This window comes from Melospiza georgiana, chromosome 15 (genome assembly GCF_028018845.1).
Source record: "Melospiza georgiana isolate bMelGeo1 chromosome 15, bMelGeo1.pri, whole genome shotgun sequence".
Taxonomy (NCBI): Eukaryota; Metazoa; Chordata; class Aves; order Passeriformes; family Passerellidae; genus Melospiza; species Melospiza georgiana.
In genome coordinates, this window is record NC_080444.1 from 8,711,526 (window position 1) to 8,731,734 (window position 20,209).

The window sequence follows — 20,209 nt, forward strand, 5'->3', positions numbered from 1 at the left end:
CTTTTGATGCAAAGGAAGCAAAGGAAATAAGGATGCAGTTGTCTTTACTCCACACTAGTTAAATATAGAAATTATTTAACTAAATACACTTTCAACATTTTTTTGAAGTTCTTCAATGCTGAAGAGCAGATCATTTCCCCAGCAGTTGCCACCACACCAGCTATGTTTATCTGTTTATCAGATGCTGTGTACAGCACACAGCTCTTGAAACAGCCTGTAATTAAGAACATGCTATGCAAACAAAATCGAAATGGAGTCAAGGCTGATTGTGTTCATCTTGCTTTCTGCATCAGAAATCAGGCTGAAGGCTACAAGGCAAGGTTTTCTGTCTCACTCTCCCCAAAGGGGAATGTGACTCACTGCTCAGTGCCAGAGCTACTTCCAGGCTTGGAGGCTTTTTTCTGCTTGTTTTGTTTTGTCAAAATGTGATAGTTTTGTAGATTGCATTGACTGTGTTGCTTTTTTGGCAGAGTTAGTTCTCAAATTCATTTAAGGAGATAAATCTGAAAGGATGCCTTAAGGTTTCTTAAAGAGGAGGGCACAAGACTGATATGAAATGACAGGCTTGCCATGATCCTTTGTGATGGAAAGCACTCTGCTGTACACAAAAGTGAGGAAAATCTGCAAATAGATAACTGGCTATGGTTTGTTAGGAAGAATCACCTTCCTCAGTGCAAAATCCTTAAATTTTACTGAAATAAGTGTAATGAAACAAACAAACAAACGATCTCTGTGGTCTCCCCAGTGCAGTCAGTTCTCCCCCAGCAGAGGGTGACTGCTGAAGAGGCTCCTCCACAGGGAGCATCTGCCAATCTGTCACTGCCAGACCCCCCTGCTGCCAGGAGCTGTCAGGCTGGGCAGGCCTCCTGACTTCCTAAATCCTTCATTTGTCTGCCTTTGAGAAGGATGAAACACCTGCTGACCTTGCGGGAAGGGGGTAAATTGCTTGGCTGGCAACAAGGGGACACCTTGGCATCTTGGAATCTTTGAGAACTTGGCTCCCAATGAACTCCTCTCATGTTTTAGTGAGATGTTCTTGAAAAAAAAAAAAAAAAAAACAAAAACAAAAACAAACAAACAAACAAACAAAAAAAAAAAAAAAAAAAAAAAAAAAGCTCAACTGATGTTCTCTGCAACCTGTGCCAAATCTCTGGCAATAATCTAAAAGGGAGAAGGAAAGAGTCATGCAGCCTTTGTGACGGGTAGGGAGGGACTGGTACCAGGTCTCCTTAAATCATTTCCTCTGACAGAAAGGCCTGCTTATGCCTGGGGCACTGCTAAACATCATTTTGGTGCTACAGGTTAGGTCAGCCTCTCCAGCAGCCTCCAGTCCCACCACCACAGGCACTGGTCCCTTACCTGACACTGGAAATCAGGTTTGTGGACATGACAAAGGAACCTGGCACCCCCTTTACCTCTGGGCTCGGGGTGGTCAAGGCTGCTCACAGTTCTCAATTTACTTTTCAAGGAGAATCTGGCACTGCTCGAGCATAGAGGTCAATGCTCAAGCTGCAGAAAAGGAGCAGAGCTGACACATTGTATTAAAATCTGCCAGCAGGGCGGAAAACTGAGGGAACCTTTCTAAATTAAAAAGGAAAGTTAATAGCAGGGTGCAGCTGGGCTCTGGGCTGGAGTTATGGTTTTTATTAGTTTGGGAAATCACCTCGGCGGTGGGTTTCAATGCCAAAGATCATTGGTGTAATATGTGTTCTGAAACTGGAAAATACAACATCTATTGAGGGAGCAGTGGCCAGATTGCCACTGCACAGTGCAGGGAGCCTGACACATTAATGCCAGGTCAGCCCTGCTGCAGAGAGGGCAGGAGAACAGAGCAGGGTGTCACAGGAGAGGAAAAGCAGGGGGAAAAGTGATGGCACCTGGATGTGATATGGTCACACATCCCCCAAGGGTATTTCTGCAGCCCTGCAGAGCAACAGGCTCAGGGAGTGGGATATCAGCAACTCTGGTTATCTGTGAAATTGTACAACACTTATTTGAAACATCACTCAAGGTTAGTCCCCACAAAACAATATACAGAGTAAATATTATACTCTTTACTGCAGTTTTACTACTACTTGTAAATGAGCTGTGGAGTACCACAAATTATGATGAGAATTAAAAACCAGCTTGCTGCAGCAGAAAGGAGCTGTCCCGGAATTCTGAACCAGCCTTTCAAAGGGTTGAAATTAATTTCTCTTGCTTTTATGAATGGTGTAATTGACACTGGAATTGATGTAATGTTTATTTTTCCTGTTGAAAATGCCATGGTTTGTGTCTATAAGCTGTTTTTATAAACAGATTTAGCAGGATTAGTAAAACACTGCCCTAGTAAGAAAAATTTCATCAAAATAATTTTTTATGGCATTGTTTCATTTGAAGGTGCTCCCTCCTGGCGGGCAGGAGGAGAAGGGAGGCAATTAACTGTTAAAAGGCTAAGGATTGTTCAGCAAAGGCAAAATGCCTTCTAAGTTAAATATTAGGCAAAATGCTTTCAAAATGTGCCAGCATCCCTCCTCCTTCTCCTCTTCCTCCTCCTTCTGTCCTTTTCAGCTGTGGCTGCTCCCCTCCCGTTACAGCCCCAACTCATTGGATCAGACTCTCCTTCTGACCTGTCAGTCCAGCTTCATTCTTTCCAGCCCCACTTCTCTTTGTCATTGGCTTATTCCCCTTTTTCCTAACTTTCAGCCTTTTAATTTTCCTCTTGCTCCTTCCTACTTTCAAGCAAGGATAATAATCAAATCAAAATGCCTTTCTGCAACATCTTCTACCACTCCTTAAATCCAATTTCTTCCTACAAATGCTTGGGTGTCTGACATGTTTGGAGTCCCAAAGAAGGACAGGAAGAAAATCAGACTATGGTCTGGCTATATTTGCACTCTGTGTTCTTTATATTAATGCCACAAGGCAGAACTTTTCAATCCTTTCTCCTGGGTAAAAGACATGCTTCTCTTCTGCCCTGGAAACTGCAGAGAAGGAGGTCAGACTTGGTTCTATCTTCTTGGGAGGAAAAAAGAGTGAATGAGTAGAAGCAAAAGCCCTACATAAAAAGTTTCAGACTGCAAGTTGCCCATGGATTTGTCATCCCTATTAGGGACACAAAATCCTAGTGTAATGCCCCTGATAAGAACAGCTGGAGCAAATCAGGGCACTCTGTAACTTTGTAGTATTAATTAGAAATCATATTTCTTTATCAAATCAGGAAATGTGATTTGGCACATCCCTAGGTGATGGATAATGGGTTGCAATAACTGTGCCAAGATATATTTATATTTGTGGATTGCTGCTTTTATTATTAGCATGTGGCCTGGCTAACCCAGTGTCAACTCTATTAAGAGATTGTTTGTTTTATTTTTAGGGTAGAAGAAAGTTTTAAAACCTTATTCTGGTCAATATTTGGCTTATCTGAAGTGATATCTGTGGTGCTGAAGTATGACCATAAATTCATTGAGAATATTGGATATGTACTCTATGGAGTATATAACGTGACTATGGTGGTTGTGCTGCTTAACATGTTAATAGCCATGATCAACAACTCCTATCAGGAAATTGAGGTAAGATAAATCAGATTACAAACACAAACTTAATTATTACTGATAATGAAAATGCTAAGAACCCAAGGAGGCTGTAGTTTACTTTACATCCAAGGTTAGAATCCTGAAAACATCATATGTGGTATAACAGTTAAGGCTGAGTCTGTCCCCAGATTATGATTGAATTAATATTCAACAATGAATAATTTCTCTAACTATTTCAGCTTCCTTGTTTTTAATGACCCTCTGTGACTAAACCAAATTTCCTTAAAAGGTATTTAATGAAAGTGGCTTGTGATATTTTTTATTCCTTTTGTTGGTTATCATAATTTATCCATGTGTGTTGCCTTAGCTGCATTGTTTGCTTATGACAGAGTAATATTTCTTCTGACTTTTTGCCCTGTTTCTGTTCCCTACTGCTTAAACACTCCAGCCCATGTAGATATGAAGCTCATGTGCATTCATGAAAATGATTAGAAATTACCAGGCATAAAACTTGATACAAATTTTTGAAGAGTCTTTAGGTCTGCAAAACATGACTTTGTGGACATTTACAAAATCCATCTTTTAAAGCATATAAACAGAACCCTCAAGGAATATTAATAGGTTTCTGCAGAAAGGCGTTTGCAGGGTTTACCCAGCCCTGTTCAGTAGCGTGGCTATTAGCAGAGTGGATTTGCTAAATGCTTTGGACATAAACAACTCTCTGCTAATCTAAATAAAGGCAGAAAAAATACATTATTTGGATAATGTTAATGTTGAGTCACCTTTTACTTCTGATTTGTTAAATGTCAAACTTCTGCAGTTGCGTTTGTAGTAATTACTTGTCCTAATCTCCCCTCAAAACCTGACATTGAAAAAGGCCAGGGCTGAAAATATTTTCTCACTGTAATGTCTGATTCATCCATGAACTGTAGTACAAATATAACTCTATCCTGTGCATGCTGTAACTGAGTCTAAATGTCAGAGAGACCTTACACATGCTCTCTGCCCCAGAACCTTTCAGGATTGCAGAAACCAGAGTCATTTCTCCAAAGGTTTCTAATCACACAGGATCAAGCAATTCCCTGAATCCTATTCACCTGAAGCAAGTTTTACTTCAGAAGGGGTCTCAGCCTCTTACTGCATTTTCCAGTTTATAGTAGTAGACAGAGATGCTCTTGAAGAAAAAAAGATCTCTGAAAACATGTGAATAGGTGGCCTATATTAACTTTCCAGTTTAAACTTTGTGAAAGCCATTTTCTTGGAAAAATGGTTTGTCATTCTTCTTGATTGCATGGAAAGTTTCTAAATTTTGTTAAAGATTACTTGTAACTATCAGCAAGCAAAACAAGTGTGACGGTTTGGCCCAGATCCTGCTAATTGAAGAGAAACTAGTTCTGATAGTAATTCATTTCAGTAGTCACTAGTGCGAGATTTCGAGAGCTCTCTGTGAATCTCTGTGAAGATTAAAGAGAGTTGTAGAATCTGAGTCATATAGGTTTGAAAAAAGCCTATAGGCATTCATCCAGGTGGCCAAGGCCACCACCAAACCATGTCCCCAGTTGTCACATCTGCACATCTTTCAGTATCCCCAGGGGTGGTGACTGACTGCAGAGGAAGCCTCTATTGCCAAAGTGTGTGTCTGACCAGAGCAATGTCAATGATGTCCTGGGATGGACATTGCTGAGGAATTAAATTCCATTATGGTCAGTGGGCAGATGGTTTGCTATTAGCTGGAGTGACAAGACCATATTTTCTTGCCTTCCATTTAACATCTCTCTTTGCTGCTTCTGGTTTTCCTCTGTTTATACCTCAAGTATTGGTGCTTCCTGACAAATTTGGATTTATAGAAAGAAAGAAAGAAATCCTTTTGCTAGCCATAGAACAGAACAACTCCCATCAGTAGTACTTCTCACTGCATAACAGAAAGGCATTAGAACTGTTCACTGGTGGTTTGTTCTGTAATTCACCTTAAAGGTTTTGTGAGGTGCAAACCCAAACCATGAGAACAGAGAAGGGCATGCTGCTGCTCTGGTGAAGCCACACTGCTGTAGCTGTGGCAGAATTCATCTCCACGGTGTCATGGCAGTTCCTGAGCAGGTTCCAGAGGTTCAGGGTAATCAGAGGGTATGAATTCCAGCAGATCACAGATGTACACGAGTACAGGGAGCTGGCAGGTCCACACCTCTGCTCCTTCTGCCCTCCATGTAAAGCACAATGAACACAGTGGTACAGCAGCTGTATCTCATCCTTTCTTCTGCCTGATAAATGCTCCTGGTACATGGCCCTGATCATCCTCCTGTATAAATGCCAAGTGAACGATTTCCTCCATAAAATATTTGCTAACCTTGCCCTTGTTACTTGGAAGTGATCCTGGCCCACTTTGACAATTCATAAAGGACATTCACACACACTGAATGATGGAGTTTTTCTCCACCTTCATCAGTGGCAGGAGGTGAAGAGTAGGAGAATTAAGGTATTTAGGGATATATGGTGGTGAATACAGACAGGATCCAAGAGGAAATCAGCTGATGATAGGGGAATGCTCATCCAGCAGTGTCTGAGCCTCCCTAAGGGGATTCCTGGCCAGAGCAGTGGTAACAGATGGCACAGAGCACTGCAGTTCATCACAGACAGTCTTTGCTGTTGTTGTGCTCATCAAAATTTTTTCTGCTTTCCATGTCTCTATGTTCTGACACATTCATTTGTCAGCATAGCAAAAAACCATATTGTTACTGAGACAACCCTTTGATACACAAGGAAATAGTGTAATATTTGGAACACACATGTGTTCTGTTTATGCATAATTTTGTTTAAATCTTCCTTGTTTTGAAATTACCAGAAAGAAGCCTACAAATACACATTTTGTACAGGGGCCTTGTTCTGGGAGGCAGAATTTTGTTGTACTTAACTCCTACCTGTATGTTTGCCCTGGTCAGAGCTAAATTCCTTCCTATTTACTAATTTGGGTGTTGATTTGTTTTTCCTTCTCCCCTTCCCAAGGAGGACGCGGATGTGGAGTGGAAGTTTGCACGTGCCAAGCTCTGGCTATCCTACTTTGATGAAGGAAGGACTTTACCTGCTCCTTTTAATCTAGTGCCAAGCCCTAAATCATTTTATTATCTCATACTGAGAATAAAAATGTGCCTCATAAAACTCTGCAAATCTAAGGCCAAAAACTGTGAAAATGACCTTGAGATGGGGATGCTGAACTCCAAAAAACGGGTATGTTTTATTTCCACTTTTCAGCTTCTTTTTGGAAAGGATTCATGCCAGGGAGCTGCTGGAGAGGGCTGGATGGTGCTCAGGGACCACTGCACGTTGCTCTATCACATTGCAAGCAGGGTGTCCTCCCAAAGGTGTGGCCTCGTTGCACCAGGCACCAGGAAAAGGACAATTTTTGTAAAAGCAGGCACTTTTTTAACTTTTGTAAAAGCAGACACTCCAAGGCCAAATAAGCAAGGTCAGAGAGAGGGGCAGAAGCAGAGGCACGAAGAGGTTCACGACTTGTCTGCTGAGGGCCATTGTTCCAGGCTCTCCCAGCTGAGCTGTGTGACACTGCCCAGGGAGGGGACAACAGGGTGGCACTGTCCAGCTGAGATGTGTGCAGCCTACCCTCAGCTGTAACCTTGGAAGGAAGACTGAGGAGAAGGGAAGGGAAGTTGGAGGAGGCTTTGCAGAATTTGTCTTTGGGACATGGAGGCTGCTTTAAGGTCTGCTTGGACCTCTTGGAGGAGTAAATAACAGAGACCCCCAGCTCATGGTGAACCATCCAGCTCATGGTGAACCATCCAGCTCGTGGTGAACCATCCAGCTCATGGTGAACCATCCAGCTCGTGGTGAACCATCCAGCTGATGGTGAGCTCCTCCAGCTCATGGTGAGCCCCCAGGTCATGGTGAGCCCCCAGCTCATGGTGAACCATCCAGCTCATGGTGAACCATCCAGCTCATGGTGAGCCCTGCAGCTCATGGTGAACCATCCAGCTCATGGTGAGCCCCCAGCTCATGGTGAGCCCCCAGCTCATGGTGAACCATCCGTGTCCTGGTGAACCATCCAGCTCATGGTGAGCCCCCAGCTCATGGTGAACCGTCCGTGTCCTGGTGAACCATCCAGCTCATGGTGAGCCAACCAGCTCGTGGTGAGCCCCCAGCTCATGGTGAACCATCCGTGTCCTGGTGAACCATCCAGCTCATGGTGAGCCCCCCAGGTCATGGTGAGCCCCCCAGGTCATGGTGAGCTCCCCCAGCTCATGGTGAGCTCCCCCAGCTCATAGTGAGCCCCCCAGGTCATGGTGAGCCCCCCAGCTCATGGTGAGCTCCCCCAGCTCATGGTGAGCCCCCCAGGTCATGGTGAGCTCCCCCAGCTCATAGTGAGCCCCCCAGCTCATGGTGAGCTCCCCCAGCTCATGGTGAGCCCCCCAGCTCATGGTAAACCCTGCAGCTCATGGTGAGCCATCCAGGTCATGGTGAGCCCCTCAGCTCATGGGGAACCATCCAGCTCATGGTGAGCCCTGCAGCTCATGGTGAACCATCCAGCTCATGGTGAGCCCCCCAGCTCACAGTGAACCATCCAGCTCACAGTGAACCATCCAGCTCATGGGGAACCATCCAGCTCATGATGAACCATCCAGCTCATGGTGAGCCCCCCAGCTCACAGTGAACCATCCAGCTCATGGGGAACCATCCAGCTCCAGGCAAAGCCCACAGCCTCCAAAGAGGATCATCCTCCCAGGAGTTTGAGAGAACTGCTCAGGTCTGGTACTCACCCACTCTCTGCCAGCACCTAAATTGAAGGGAGAAGTCTGTCCATGGGGTTTACTCTGTATTATCAAATAATTTAACTATCAACATAGGGAGCTTTGCTGAGATAGACAAGCATGTCTACAAATTCATTTAACACTGCTATCGATTACTGGAAGAACCACTAAACAGTGGAGTCTCAAAATGAAAGAAGTGTTTCTCCTTCAACTACCTCAAATAATGATTTTTAAATGCTTTTAAAATGTTATTTGAATCAGACTGCACTAAGCTTGCTTTGTTTGAAATTTAATTTCTGCTTCAAAGCCTAAAACAAACTAATAAAATTTCCTCTAAGCCTCTGCTCCCCAAGCCTGATGAGGGAAAGTGTTTGGCTTGTCTTTTTTTCATGGAACTCATGCAATATTCATATTTTCCATGGCTTTAGCATAAACAATTAAGAATATCAGTCATTTCTTGCTTGCCTATTGATTTTGTTCATGTATCATCTTCAAGAGTCTCTGTAAGCCCATGATACACCTGATGAGTAAGAAAGACATTTGTTAAAAATTACGCTATTATTTCAGACTTTCAATCATTATAAACATCCTAATTTGAAAGAAAAAAAAAATCAGGATCTCTGGTTCAACCATGGAAGGAAAGCCCTTATCCAGGGCCTCCCCTCTACATACAATTGCATATAGGTGCAGAAGTTTATGATATTTATTCCTTGAATAAGTGATTTTTTTGGTTAATATTGGATCAAAAACCTCAGAGGTGGATTAGAGTCAAAGAAATCTCTGACAAATTTTATGTGTAGTGTCCAGAAAAGTCTCCTTGGAAGCTTCTAGAGCTGTCATGCCTCTGATTAATATAAAATTGTCTGTTTAAAAAATGCATACGTTTCTTGACCCAAAAGAAAGAGCAAAGGGTACTGCTGTTTTAAAAGGACCCATGAAAATCAATTGTGTTTCAGAATTTGGCTTTGTACCACAATCCCGTTCTTTCCAAACGCAAGCAGTTATCTTGTGTTCTGAATGGATAAGCATCAGCCTCATTAAGATAAAAGTATTTTGTGCCTCTTTATATCTTGTTTTCTAAAACATGTGTGTGAATAGCATTTCTGTCTAGATAATTTAGAATCCAGATTTTTCCATTAATTTGTGTATTTTTTTGCTTTTTTCTATCTTCCAAAAATTTCCTTTTTTGGCTTGAATGTTCTAGCTTTTACTGTACTGTACATAGAACCATTTCCTACTGTTTTTCTAAAGCTCTTCTTAGTTTGGGGCTGTCTGGGAATGAGAAGCTATTATTGATTTAATCATGTCATGATGTTTTATAATTTCAGAAAGTTCGTTTTCACTCTAGCATTCAGAACACAGAGAGTTTTTCTGGGAAGAACGCTTACACCAAGCCCACGAGATACCAGGTAATCAGAGCATGAAAGCAGGAGCCAGGGGAGAGCTCTGCCCCTGCCCAGCTCCCACCTGCAGCAATCACCTTTGCCTTCTCCAGGCGATGCTGTCCTGGATGGGCACTGCCTCAGGGCTGGGCTGGGGTGTTATGGAAAGAAAAGCAATCTGTACCCCATGGAAACATGCATGGTGTTAGCATTTGTCATGCTGATTAATGCCTCTGAGGGTGTTTAACTCAACACACATCGCCCAACCTTTACTCCTGCCATCTTGCATTGACAGCATTTCATCCCTCACCTCTCCAGCTGCTGCATTAACATCTGCATGTGCTTCCCCTGGCTCGTCCTGCCCAGCTAACCCTGCAATGTGCTACGGTTCAGAACCCCCTGTGGCTGCAGAGGTGGCACAGGGTACCACAGCTGTCTGTCCAGCTCCAGTGTGGTGCCAGCAGATGTGTTACTTCTTGTGCAAACATGTCCCAGGGCAATACAATAAACAGAATGTGCCCTGCAGGATTTTTGCCTTCTTTTGTAGCACAAAAGTGGAACAGAATCCGATGGCAAATGTTGTGTCTGAAGGGACTGACATTAAAGACAGATGAGGAAAATAATAGTTAAATCGGCTAAAATGTGCAAGGGCAATTCCAGAACTGGTTTGTCTTGTCTTGGTACAGCTTCCAGCACAAGGGGCTCCCAAGCTGTTCAGCTGACCAGTAAGCAATTTCTACTGGTTTTGAAACTTTTTCATGCTTTTCTACCAAAATAGGAGGGATATCTAAAAATCTAAGTTAGAAATGGGAGGCATTCACTCTGGCATCTGGAGTCAGCTGGCTTTATTCTATCAAAGGAAAAGGGATGAGAGACTGTGCCCTGCTCAAAGTGGCATTTCAGCACTTCTGACATGTCCCCATCCGTTCAAGCCCACAGGTGATGTGTCAGCCTCTGCTGAACTGGTTCTCTTCCTATAGCTATTATTTCTCAATGAGACCACCCAGTGGTTATGGTAAAGTAGATCTTTATTTCCAATATTGAAAAAGTCAAAGGTGACTGTGAAAAATACATAGAAAAAGATAAGTACCTGTTATTTGGTTTTAATAATGCCAGGTTTGTCTTCAAACTACCTTAGAACATTTTGGTTGCTGCAGAAAGAAATTGCCCAAATAATATAAGGAGAATGTAATAGTCTAAACATAAAGAAGAAGGAAAGAAGGAACAGTGTGATAATCTGGCTGGAAAGCTTTTCTACTACTGGGAAAACCTTTGAAGCACTTGTTTCTAGCTTAGCAGTGTTTATCGAGGGATATATCTGCAGCCTTTGCAGTCTGTGTACTTAAGACTACATATGAACAGTGCTCTAGAGGGGTAACAAAAATATACAGGATTTAAACTTGCAATATTTTGAAAAGCATGAGGAACAAGTCAATACAGCTGCCATGATTTGAGAATAAATTAGTCTAGGAAAAACACTATCTTTATCAAAGAGAATATGGGAACTGGTGTAAGGAGAGGTTATGTATCTTTTTTTCCAGGTAACAAGAACCTGTGTTCTGATTCCTTGTTTTAGTCTAAATCTCCTCTAACTTCTGCTTTGGAAAAAAAAAGACTTATTTTTGGCTCCAGGATTTCCCTACTTTCCCCAAACATTACTTCATTTATGTTTTCTCAGGTGACAGCCCTACCTCCCTCTGGACTCTACTACCTTGGCCATCTCCAGCACACCGTAGGTGCACTGTACTCATCTCTGCTGCCTTAGTGACTCACCTGCTTAGCCAGATGCCTCTGGCATAAAGGACAGTCCTAGTCACCCCATATTCCATGGCTGCATGGCATAGACAAATGACTGGATCCTTCTTTAATCTCCACTAACATTTTGCACTGCTATAATCCTTATTTGGCTAGGCAGAAAAAAGAGCAGGTGTGCTGTTTTCTTAATTTCACACCCTTTGTAGCATTTTTCAGATGTTCCAAGCAGAGATTGCTCTGTGAAGAAGTGAGTCCATGCTGGGAGAGGCTTCTCCTTTAACGCTGGACATCTGGTCAATCAAAGACACTGAGCTCTCTTGTGTTTGCAGAGGATGTATGTAAATCTCTGTCTCTTAGAGAGCACTTCTTTTTATGTTTATATATTTTTATTCCTTTTTTCCTTTATAGGTTTTTATTATGAGATTTTTTTTCCCCCACTGAGGTTTCTTTTCTACAGTGAAGATAAGGCTATCAGCTGTACCCCAGAGTGCAGCCCAAAACTGCCAAAGTTACTTTCCTTTTAGATAAATGGAACTTAGACATTCTTGGAACAATAGCACATTGCAAGCTCATATCCATAACTATCATCTATTCCCATACTTACTATTCCATACTAACAATCATCTTCCATTTTCTAAATTTACATGGCTTTATATTTTTCCCCATATATATCTCTTAAAATCCACCATTTCCATAAGAAACTTTTCTCCCTTAAGCCAAGTTCCCCACCTTTGTTCAGACTCTATTTTCTCTGTCCTCTAAATTTATTTTCTCTTAAAAACCCCATGACAAGGCTAACAGAGTCTTTCTGTGAACCTCAGGTCAGCTGCATTGTGAGTTTGCTAACATCATTAATTTCCACTTATTTCTTCCTGTAAAGTACTATTAGACAGCAACATGCTAAAAGAAGGCTCTGGAACCCATTTCCTTAGCTTTTTATTGGATCATCTGTGTTTTCTTTCTGTCTGTTGGACATGCTGTAGATTCACATGCATCCCACAAAGAACCCCAAAGTGCTGAGTGATTGAGTGGCTGTCAGTCAACTACTGTAGTGCAATCTTCACAATATAAAATGTAAAATAAATGGGGGGAAAAAATAAAAAAATATCCCTAGTGAAACCAAATGTTTGAGGTGCTCATAATAAGTCTGGCATGTGGACAGTCTCCCACTGAAGGAGTGTTTCTGTTCTCCTTCCAGAAGATAATGAAGCGTCTGATCAAGCGCTATGTGCTGAAGGCTCAGGTTGACCGGGAAAACGACGAGGTCAATGAAGGCAAGTGGAATTTTATCATTGACCCACCTAAGGAGCATGAGCTGTTATTGCTGCTGATCTGGCCAGGAGGAGGGTTGAGCTTAGTTAAGATGCTCTGTAGAGAGAGCTTGCTCATGCTCACACTCAGGTGAGCAGTGCTGACTCTGAGCCGCCCTTGTGCCCTTGGAATTCCAGGTCCTTGTTTGTCCTTAGCAGAACACACATCTCACAGGATCTTCACCCAGCCCTGGCCCTTGTTTGTCCTTAGCAGAACACAGATCTCACAGGATCTTCACCCAGCCCTGGCCCTTGCTTGTCCTTAGCAGAACACACATCTCACAGGATCTTCACCCAGCCCTGGCCCTTGCTTGTCCTTAGCAGAACACACATCTCACAGGATCTTCACCCAGCCCTGCTCACCCCTGTAGCTCTAGCTCTCCTTCCTTTACCACCACCAGGGTATTGCCAACACCCAACCTTACCCTGGTGTCCAGGTGAAGCATTTTCTGACTGCCCTGCCCAGGCCTGCCCCAAGGACCCTGTTTTGAATGGGATCCAGATTCACACTGCTGTGGTGGCTTGTGGGATTTTTGTGCAGATGGAAAAGAACCTCTAACACCTCTTAACTACACCTCTTACCTACCTCCTATGTAGGTGGAGATCAGTTTGTGGAGAGAGAACAAATTTGAGAAAGAAACATGAACTCTCCACAACTCTCCAACAGCTGTAGCTGTTCGTACCCCTACTGCAAGTATAGGTTATTCCTTATAACTATAGATATTGTGTGTGTAATTCAGGGAGATCAAATGCAGCTCCACACACATTTCTGACCAAACACTGCAATTATTGCTCTCTTGGGTCTTGGAACCATAGGGATTACTGATTTGCTTCAGTATGGCTAACAAGAACATTTTCCTCTTTCAGGAGAGCTTAAAGAAATCAAACAAGATATTTCCAGTCTCCGCTATGAACTCTTAGAGGAAAAGTCCCAAGCTACTGGTGAGCTGGCCAAACTAATACAGCAGCTGAGTGACAAGTTTGGGAAGACCTTAAATAAGGACATTTGATGGAGAATACAGAGAAAGACAACTTGTTTTCTAAACATTGTTCATTCTCAACCAGCATCTAAGGAGGGCAGAAAACATGTGAAAGATGAGTATTGCACACTCAGCTTTTGTTGACAAGCACTTTGCTTTTACTCCTGCACTTGGTGAGTGACCAGTTAAATCTTTTCTGATACAAAAGTGACTTAATGGTAAAAATCTATGCCCCCAACATCAGAAACAGATGCATCACAGAGAAGGCACCTCCAATTAAAGGCAAAAAAAAAAGCCAGATCTTCATTCACCTGACTCCAGAGAAGACAATGTGACTGTGCTCGTTAACACCAACAGAGTCTGTACTGACCAGGAATGGGTGAGCCTGAAGAAAAAATGTGCCGAGCAAATTCCCTGCAAAAAATTTTAAATTCCTATTCTTGGGTGTGTACTCTCCTTTTATGTTTACATTGGGAACCCTGAATAAAACTTTGGCAACCCTGAATATAACTTTGATCAGCACTGTGGCTAATGAAAAGCTAATGAGAAATCATCTGTTGAAGTGACCAAGGCAGTGAACGAGAAATAGACGCTGACAGCACTGGAAAAATGAAATCAAGCTTGTGGGGTAAATTATCCTTTAACCTGATGAAAGGATTTCCAACCAAACACTCCTGTCCCCCTTTTCCAGCTGTATTAGCTAGTCTGCTGATGGATATGGTCTCTTTGTATGCACTTAGCCTCTCTTTTATCTTTAGTCGATCCCATCTCCGACAACAGTGGACTGAAATATTTGTAATGATGTGAAACTCACTTCCCAGGAATACCCAGAGATAAAACACCTTGTGCTAATGTATTCAGTTCAAAGAACAACATTAATCCAGAGACAGCGATGCAACTGAGCTCAGCTTTCAGATTCCAGAGGTCAAACTGCAAGCCATAGGGAGGGATCAATCACAAAGAACATTGCCCAGTAGTTTCCAGCCTTGAAATTTGTACAAAAAGGTTTCAATCGAACATTCTGACCAAAAAAAAAAAAAAAAGAAAAAAAGAAATAAAGGAAAAAGTCTTTGTAGAAATTGTTGTCATCTTTTTGGCTCTTACAGAGGATGAGAAAGGGATTCAAAGTGTTCTAAGGCTGTGGTATTAGAAGGATCACACTTTTTCAACAGGAAAATTATAAGTCTGTGCAACACAACTGCAAACATGGATGGATTGGGTTTTCATGGTTGGCTACATGATTTCAACTACTTAAAGCACACCTTACTACTTGGGAACCATGGAACTGGACTGTTTGTTTACATGAGACACCCATAAAATGAACATGACATCTAGGTTTCAGCTGAGACAAACAAGCAGAGCCAGAAGGTGACCTGTGATCAGTTCTTAAGTGCCAGATGAGAATACATATAGCCTATTAGAATAATAGTTATATTTGTACAAAAATGAAAGAAAACAAAATTAAAAAAAGTGTACTGTACGTAGATCTGTTTAGAGAAAAAAAATACTGTATTTTTACCTTTAATAAAATTATCTTGTATACTGTAATATTTTTACCTAAGAATGGAAAAAAAAATAAAATTACCTCATAATATTTTGTTGTACACTGAGTGAAATATTTGCTTGATCTTTTGACTACCTATTACGTGGCCTTTTTTTTTTGTTTTTCTCCAGTATGTGAACAATGAAATCATTATACAAAGCAATTTTACCACAGTCATTCTGAAGCCTGAAAGAGCCAAAATGCAACACTTAAACTAAAATAATTTTAAGCGAGAAAAACTCAGGAATGGTATTTACTCAGCACTTTGGGCTGTCTCCCACAAGTTTTGACAATATATACCCAGTTTTCCCCATAAGAAGAAGGAATATATTTCATGGCAATACTATTTGTCCCCTTCCCACCTTTCCAGCTCACTGCACTCACTCAGGAACCTGCCAAGAAACAGCACAGTATTCTCTAGGACTTCAAAAGTAGACTAAAATATTAAAAATATTGTTTAAAAAAATCTGCTTCCTCCTCTTTTGCATTTACATTCTTGAAAGTATCAAAGTACAGAGACTTTATATAAATATTCATGACAAGCAAAATCCCACTACATCAGAGCACTTTTCTCATCTGGTCCCAGTAACACACCCAAGAAAAGTTGCTCACTGTGTATTAATGGGCTGTTGGCAGAAGCAGAGTTTATTCTCCAAGGCCAGTTTATAAGAAATTAAAATTAAGAAGCTTCACTGAAAGAGAAGCCTGAGAGAACTTGGAGAGTTTGAAGAGGAAAAATCAAGGTGAGTGAGTCCCAGATTGGATGAGACCTGAGACATGTGTGTCCCCTGTCCCATTCCCCATCACCAGGGACCTCCTGGCAGAGCAGTGTCACATCAGCTGAGATGGATTTCCTCCTCTGTAACACCTCTGACCTTTGGTTTGTAGTGTAGATGTTGGTATTCCTTGGACAAATTCATACTGTGAAGGGATGAAACTTTTTACACAAATTATTTGTAGATACAGAATTATAACTTTGTACGGGAAATAAGAGAGGTCCCATAAAAATGAGACTAATCTGGACTCCTCCACACAAAGGTGAATATTCTGCAAGAGATGGTCACAGTTCTGCAACTAGCACAGGCCAATCAAACTGGGTTGGAACAGACACCCTGAAGAGGATCAGAACAAAGTCATTCGCCAGCCACTATTGATTTATTGACTGCCCAAGTCTCTAGACAATTGTTTCACACCTTGCAAAGGCCAAACCAGCCAGCTGCTGCCAACAGAGAGGAAAAACCAGCAGGAAGCACTAACAGGAGTTGATATTTCATGGGGCTGAAGTGCCTGGTGTTAAGCCAGGGACCCCAGAGGGGCAGGTCCCAGAACAAAGGAGCTGCCCAGGGGCCCCTGGCACCTTGTCCCTGCTCTCAGCACCAAGGGAAGGATGGGCTGTGCTGCCACAGGGCAGATGGGATGCTTCATGCTCATCTCTGCTCTCCAGCTGGATTAATTCTGCCTGTAACTTTGTGGAGGATGACTAACAAACACTGTCCTCAGTTCCCAAAAAACATGGTTGAAAAGTAAATAATATGAAGAATATGAATGGTGTAATGAATAATGGCTTACAAGGCTGCCTGCATCCTGACCAGAGCTCATATTAAATTGTCAGAGCTAGGCTTTATTTTTAATTAATCTACACGAGGAAAGCATTTCCAGCAGGCCAAAAGAAATTGCCCTAATTAAAAGATACAAGAAATGAATGATCACTCAGAGAGGACAAGCCAGGACACAGTCCATCAGCACAAAGGCAGCAGAGCTGAGCAGCCTGGACAGGGCTCCAAACACATCTGCAGCTGAGGGCAGATCTCTGCTGCACCATGGCCAGGTGTGGCTGCAGCCCTGGCAGGAGGCAGGACCTGCCCACAGCCCCTGTGCCTGACAAACAGGGCCCTTCATCCTCAGCTGAGGATCAGTAACCCTGAGTTCCTTCCCTGGGTAACCCACAGGCAGGGAAGGGAACCACAGCAACAGGAATGCTGGCAAGCTGTGCTCAGGTGGGCAGGGAGGTGTTTGCTCTATCCAGACATTATAAATGCCTCCCTAGTGACCTGAAAAACAGTTCTGCCCTTGCTTTGGCCACACATCTCTCACCACGGCAGTGTCAGAGGCTGCAGGCAGCAGGTCCCAATATTCCCCTTTCACCCTGGCTGGGACTGGGCTGTGAACCCTGCAGGTAGCACACCTGGGGCTGGACAGCAGCCTGCACTAGCTACAGCCTTAAGGAACTGACCTTTTATTGAGAAAGGAGGAGTTTTATGCATTTCTATTGCACAGGGGAAATGAAATAGCCTTAGCTATTTCTCTGCATCTGCCTAGTGAAGGAAGGCAGATGCAGAGAAATTCAGTGATTTGCCTTATTAACCTGAAAGGAAGGGCCCAAAATGGGGCTGTGGTTCTGAATCTTATTAGAATGAAAATATGCTCATTAGCTTTGCCCTCTCTTTGTCCCTGTTTGTAGGGCATATACTCCTCAGTGAGGGACAGGATCTGTCAATGCCTGATGCCAGCAGCACAAGAGCAACAGGAAAAAAAAGTATGATTGCCTCAGTGATCATATATAATTTTGGGAAGTCACCCCATTCAATCCCTGGGAGATTTTAGTGGCTCTACATCAATGATATGTCTTCACTACTGCTGAATTAAAAAAAAAAAAAAAAAAAAAAAAAAAAAAAAAAAAAAAAAAAGTTAAATAGAAAGGGAGATTGTAACCAAAGGAGCAAAATAACTAAACTGGTTCTGAAATTTGTGATGACTTTTCCATCAGGTAAAAGGACACTCTCTTCCGGTCATTTGAGACAGACATTTAACACAAACCTGCAGTGTGACAAAGGGGATTAAACAGTTAATGAACAGCTAATGATCCTGTTAATATACAACTAATGTTTACTGTAATACAGACTAACATTTAATTCCCTTACTAATGATTAATTATTGTGCTGCAGGGTTTCAATTAGGCTTGCACAGCAGAAGCATGGGGGAGCTGGTGAGGAGATGGATTTCTGTGCGAAGTCACTGCCCTGAGCCCAGGCTCTTCCCCAGCAGCTGCCCCAGGGTGGGCACAGCTTTGGCAGCACAGCACAGCCCACGTGGGAGGGAGCAGGAGATGAAAATTGTTCCCTTGTACATCCAGGTGGGTGGCACAGACGCATAGCAAGTTGCTTTTGAAAACAAGCTGATAGAAACCTGTCTCTGTGCTGAGAGCACCCAGCACTATGCTCTCCCCCTGCTGCAGGGCTCCCAGCCTCTGTCCTGGCACCAGCATCCCCTCTGATGGCAGGCACTGCAGCAGGGACTGCAGGAACTCACTCCCAGGTTTTCATTTGAAGATGAAAGCTTCCATGAAATTAAAAAGCTGGTCTGATGCAAAAGTTCTACCTGTACAGTAACATGCTTTGGGCCAAATCTTCACCATGATTCCCAAACACAATTAAAGAATTCAGTTCATCCTAAAAAAAAGCTTGTTGGGCACATGTGTTTAGAAGCAGCACTGACTGGTTTTGTCAGTCATTCCTGCAGCCAGGCAGGACAGACAGACAGGGCTTCAGCAAGATACTCAGAAGACCACACTCAGATATTGGAAATAGGAGTATTCCCAGCTCCATTTGCAGCCAGCCAAGTGAGCCCATAGTTCAGGGACTTTGATTTTTGTCTCAGGCAAGCCTTTGGGAGAGCAGAGGCCAGCAGGCTTGTTGGAGGGGCAGCCTCTAAGCACACCTAGGAGCAGTACTCACTCCTGCTGTGCTTTCGGGCAAAGCCTCAGTGAGATCAAAGCACAGCAGGGAGGGAATAACAGAGACCTCAGCAGAAGCAACGTTCACTGCAGAGTGAAGAGACACGACCAGAGGGAGACTTTTGTGCTCATTAAACACCCTGCAGTGTTTGCTGAGTGCCTGGGAGCACCTGGCTGGTCCCTGCTGCCATCTGGGCATCACAGCAGAGCCACGTTTGTGGTGATGCCCCGAGGAGCCACCACTCTGCTGTGACAGGAATCCTTGGGGACATGGGTGTGGTGGCAGGAGCTGCAGGGACCTGCAGGGTCCGGGGGTAAAGCTGCTGCCACTGTCCTCCAGGGCAGGATGGAAGGGATGGTGTCACAGAGGTGAAACACAGAACTTAGAGCAGGTTTTGCTTTCAGGGCTGAACAAGGTGGGAGAGGTGAATGCAGGCAGGAGAGGAATGAGACTGAGGGAGGAACTTTGCACTCACGGCAGCTGAGCTGTAGCATGGAGGCTGGGGTGTGCATTACCTGCCTGTGCCTCGTTGTCCTTTGGGGTGAACTACAGTCCATGCACTCTGAGTTTTACTGCTCTTTCTTTAAATATTTAGGAAAAAAAATTGGGAGGTGAGGGATGGGGCTTATGTTCTGCACCCATCTTACAGTGAAAATGATGAGGAGAGAAAGGTGCAACTGAAAATATAATTAAATGAGAGGGAAAAGTGGGTGTCAGCAGGAATAAGAGAAAATAATAGCGCTTTCTCAACTGGAGTTCTAGCCACCACCATGAGCTGCTGCCTGTGGGCACCTTTTCCCAAGCTGTGCTGGCTCAGAGCTGACCCCTGGGGACAAACAAAGCAAGGATACAGCTGCAGAACCTGCTAAAATCCACCCTGGCCCCAGACACTGGCTTTGGCTCAGAGACAGCATCATAAGGTGGTGGAACAATTGTGCCTGGTAATGTCAGTTCATGCCCAGCCTGCAGTAAACCCTCAGCTCCACAAGTACCCAGTGCTCTGAGAGGAAGAAACTGTTTGCTGTTTGTTTGTTTTTTTTTTTTTCAGGAGTTTTTTCCTGGCTTTTAACTGTAAAAGTTCAAAGCTCCTGTGCCTGCAGAGAGCTGTGAGGAGTTCCTCTATATTTTCTCCATGCTTTAGGATAATCTGTGGATGTCTCACGGGGATTTCAGTGGGCATGTGCATTCAGGAGGGGAAAACACAGCCCAGAGCTCTGCCAAACACAAACTGCAGTG

General features: G+C 43.2%; 1 protein-coding gene across 1 annotated transcript in view; it reads left to right on the plus strand.

The window, feature by feature from the left end:
* The window catches only part of TRPC7 (transient receptor potential cation channel subfamily C member 7), a 71,674-nt gene extending 56,503 nt beyond the window's left edge, over nucleotides 1-15,171 (plus strand). Inside the window, exons 8-12 of the mRNA XM_058034745.1 lie at nucleotides 3,356-3,551; nucleotides 6,516-6,737; nucleotides 9,598-9,678; nucleotides 12,605-12,680; nucleotides 13,584-15,171. Of these exons, the coding sequence (XP_057890728.1) occupies nucleotides 3,356-3,551; nucleotides 6,516-6,737; nucleotides 9,598-9,678; nucleotides 12,605-12,680; nucleotides 13,584-13,726 (718 nt within the window). The 3' untranslated portion in view covers nucleotides 13,727-15,171. The remainder of the gene's footprint in view (nucleotides 1-3,355; nucleotides 3,552-6,515; nucleotides 6,738-9,597; nucleotides 9,679-12,604; nucleotides 12,681-13,583) is intronic.
* The last annotated feature ends 5,038 nt before the right edge of the window (nucleotides 15,172-20,209 follow it).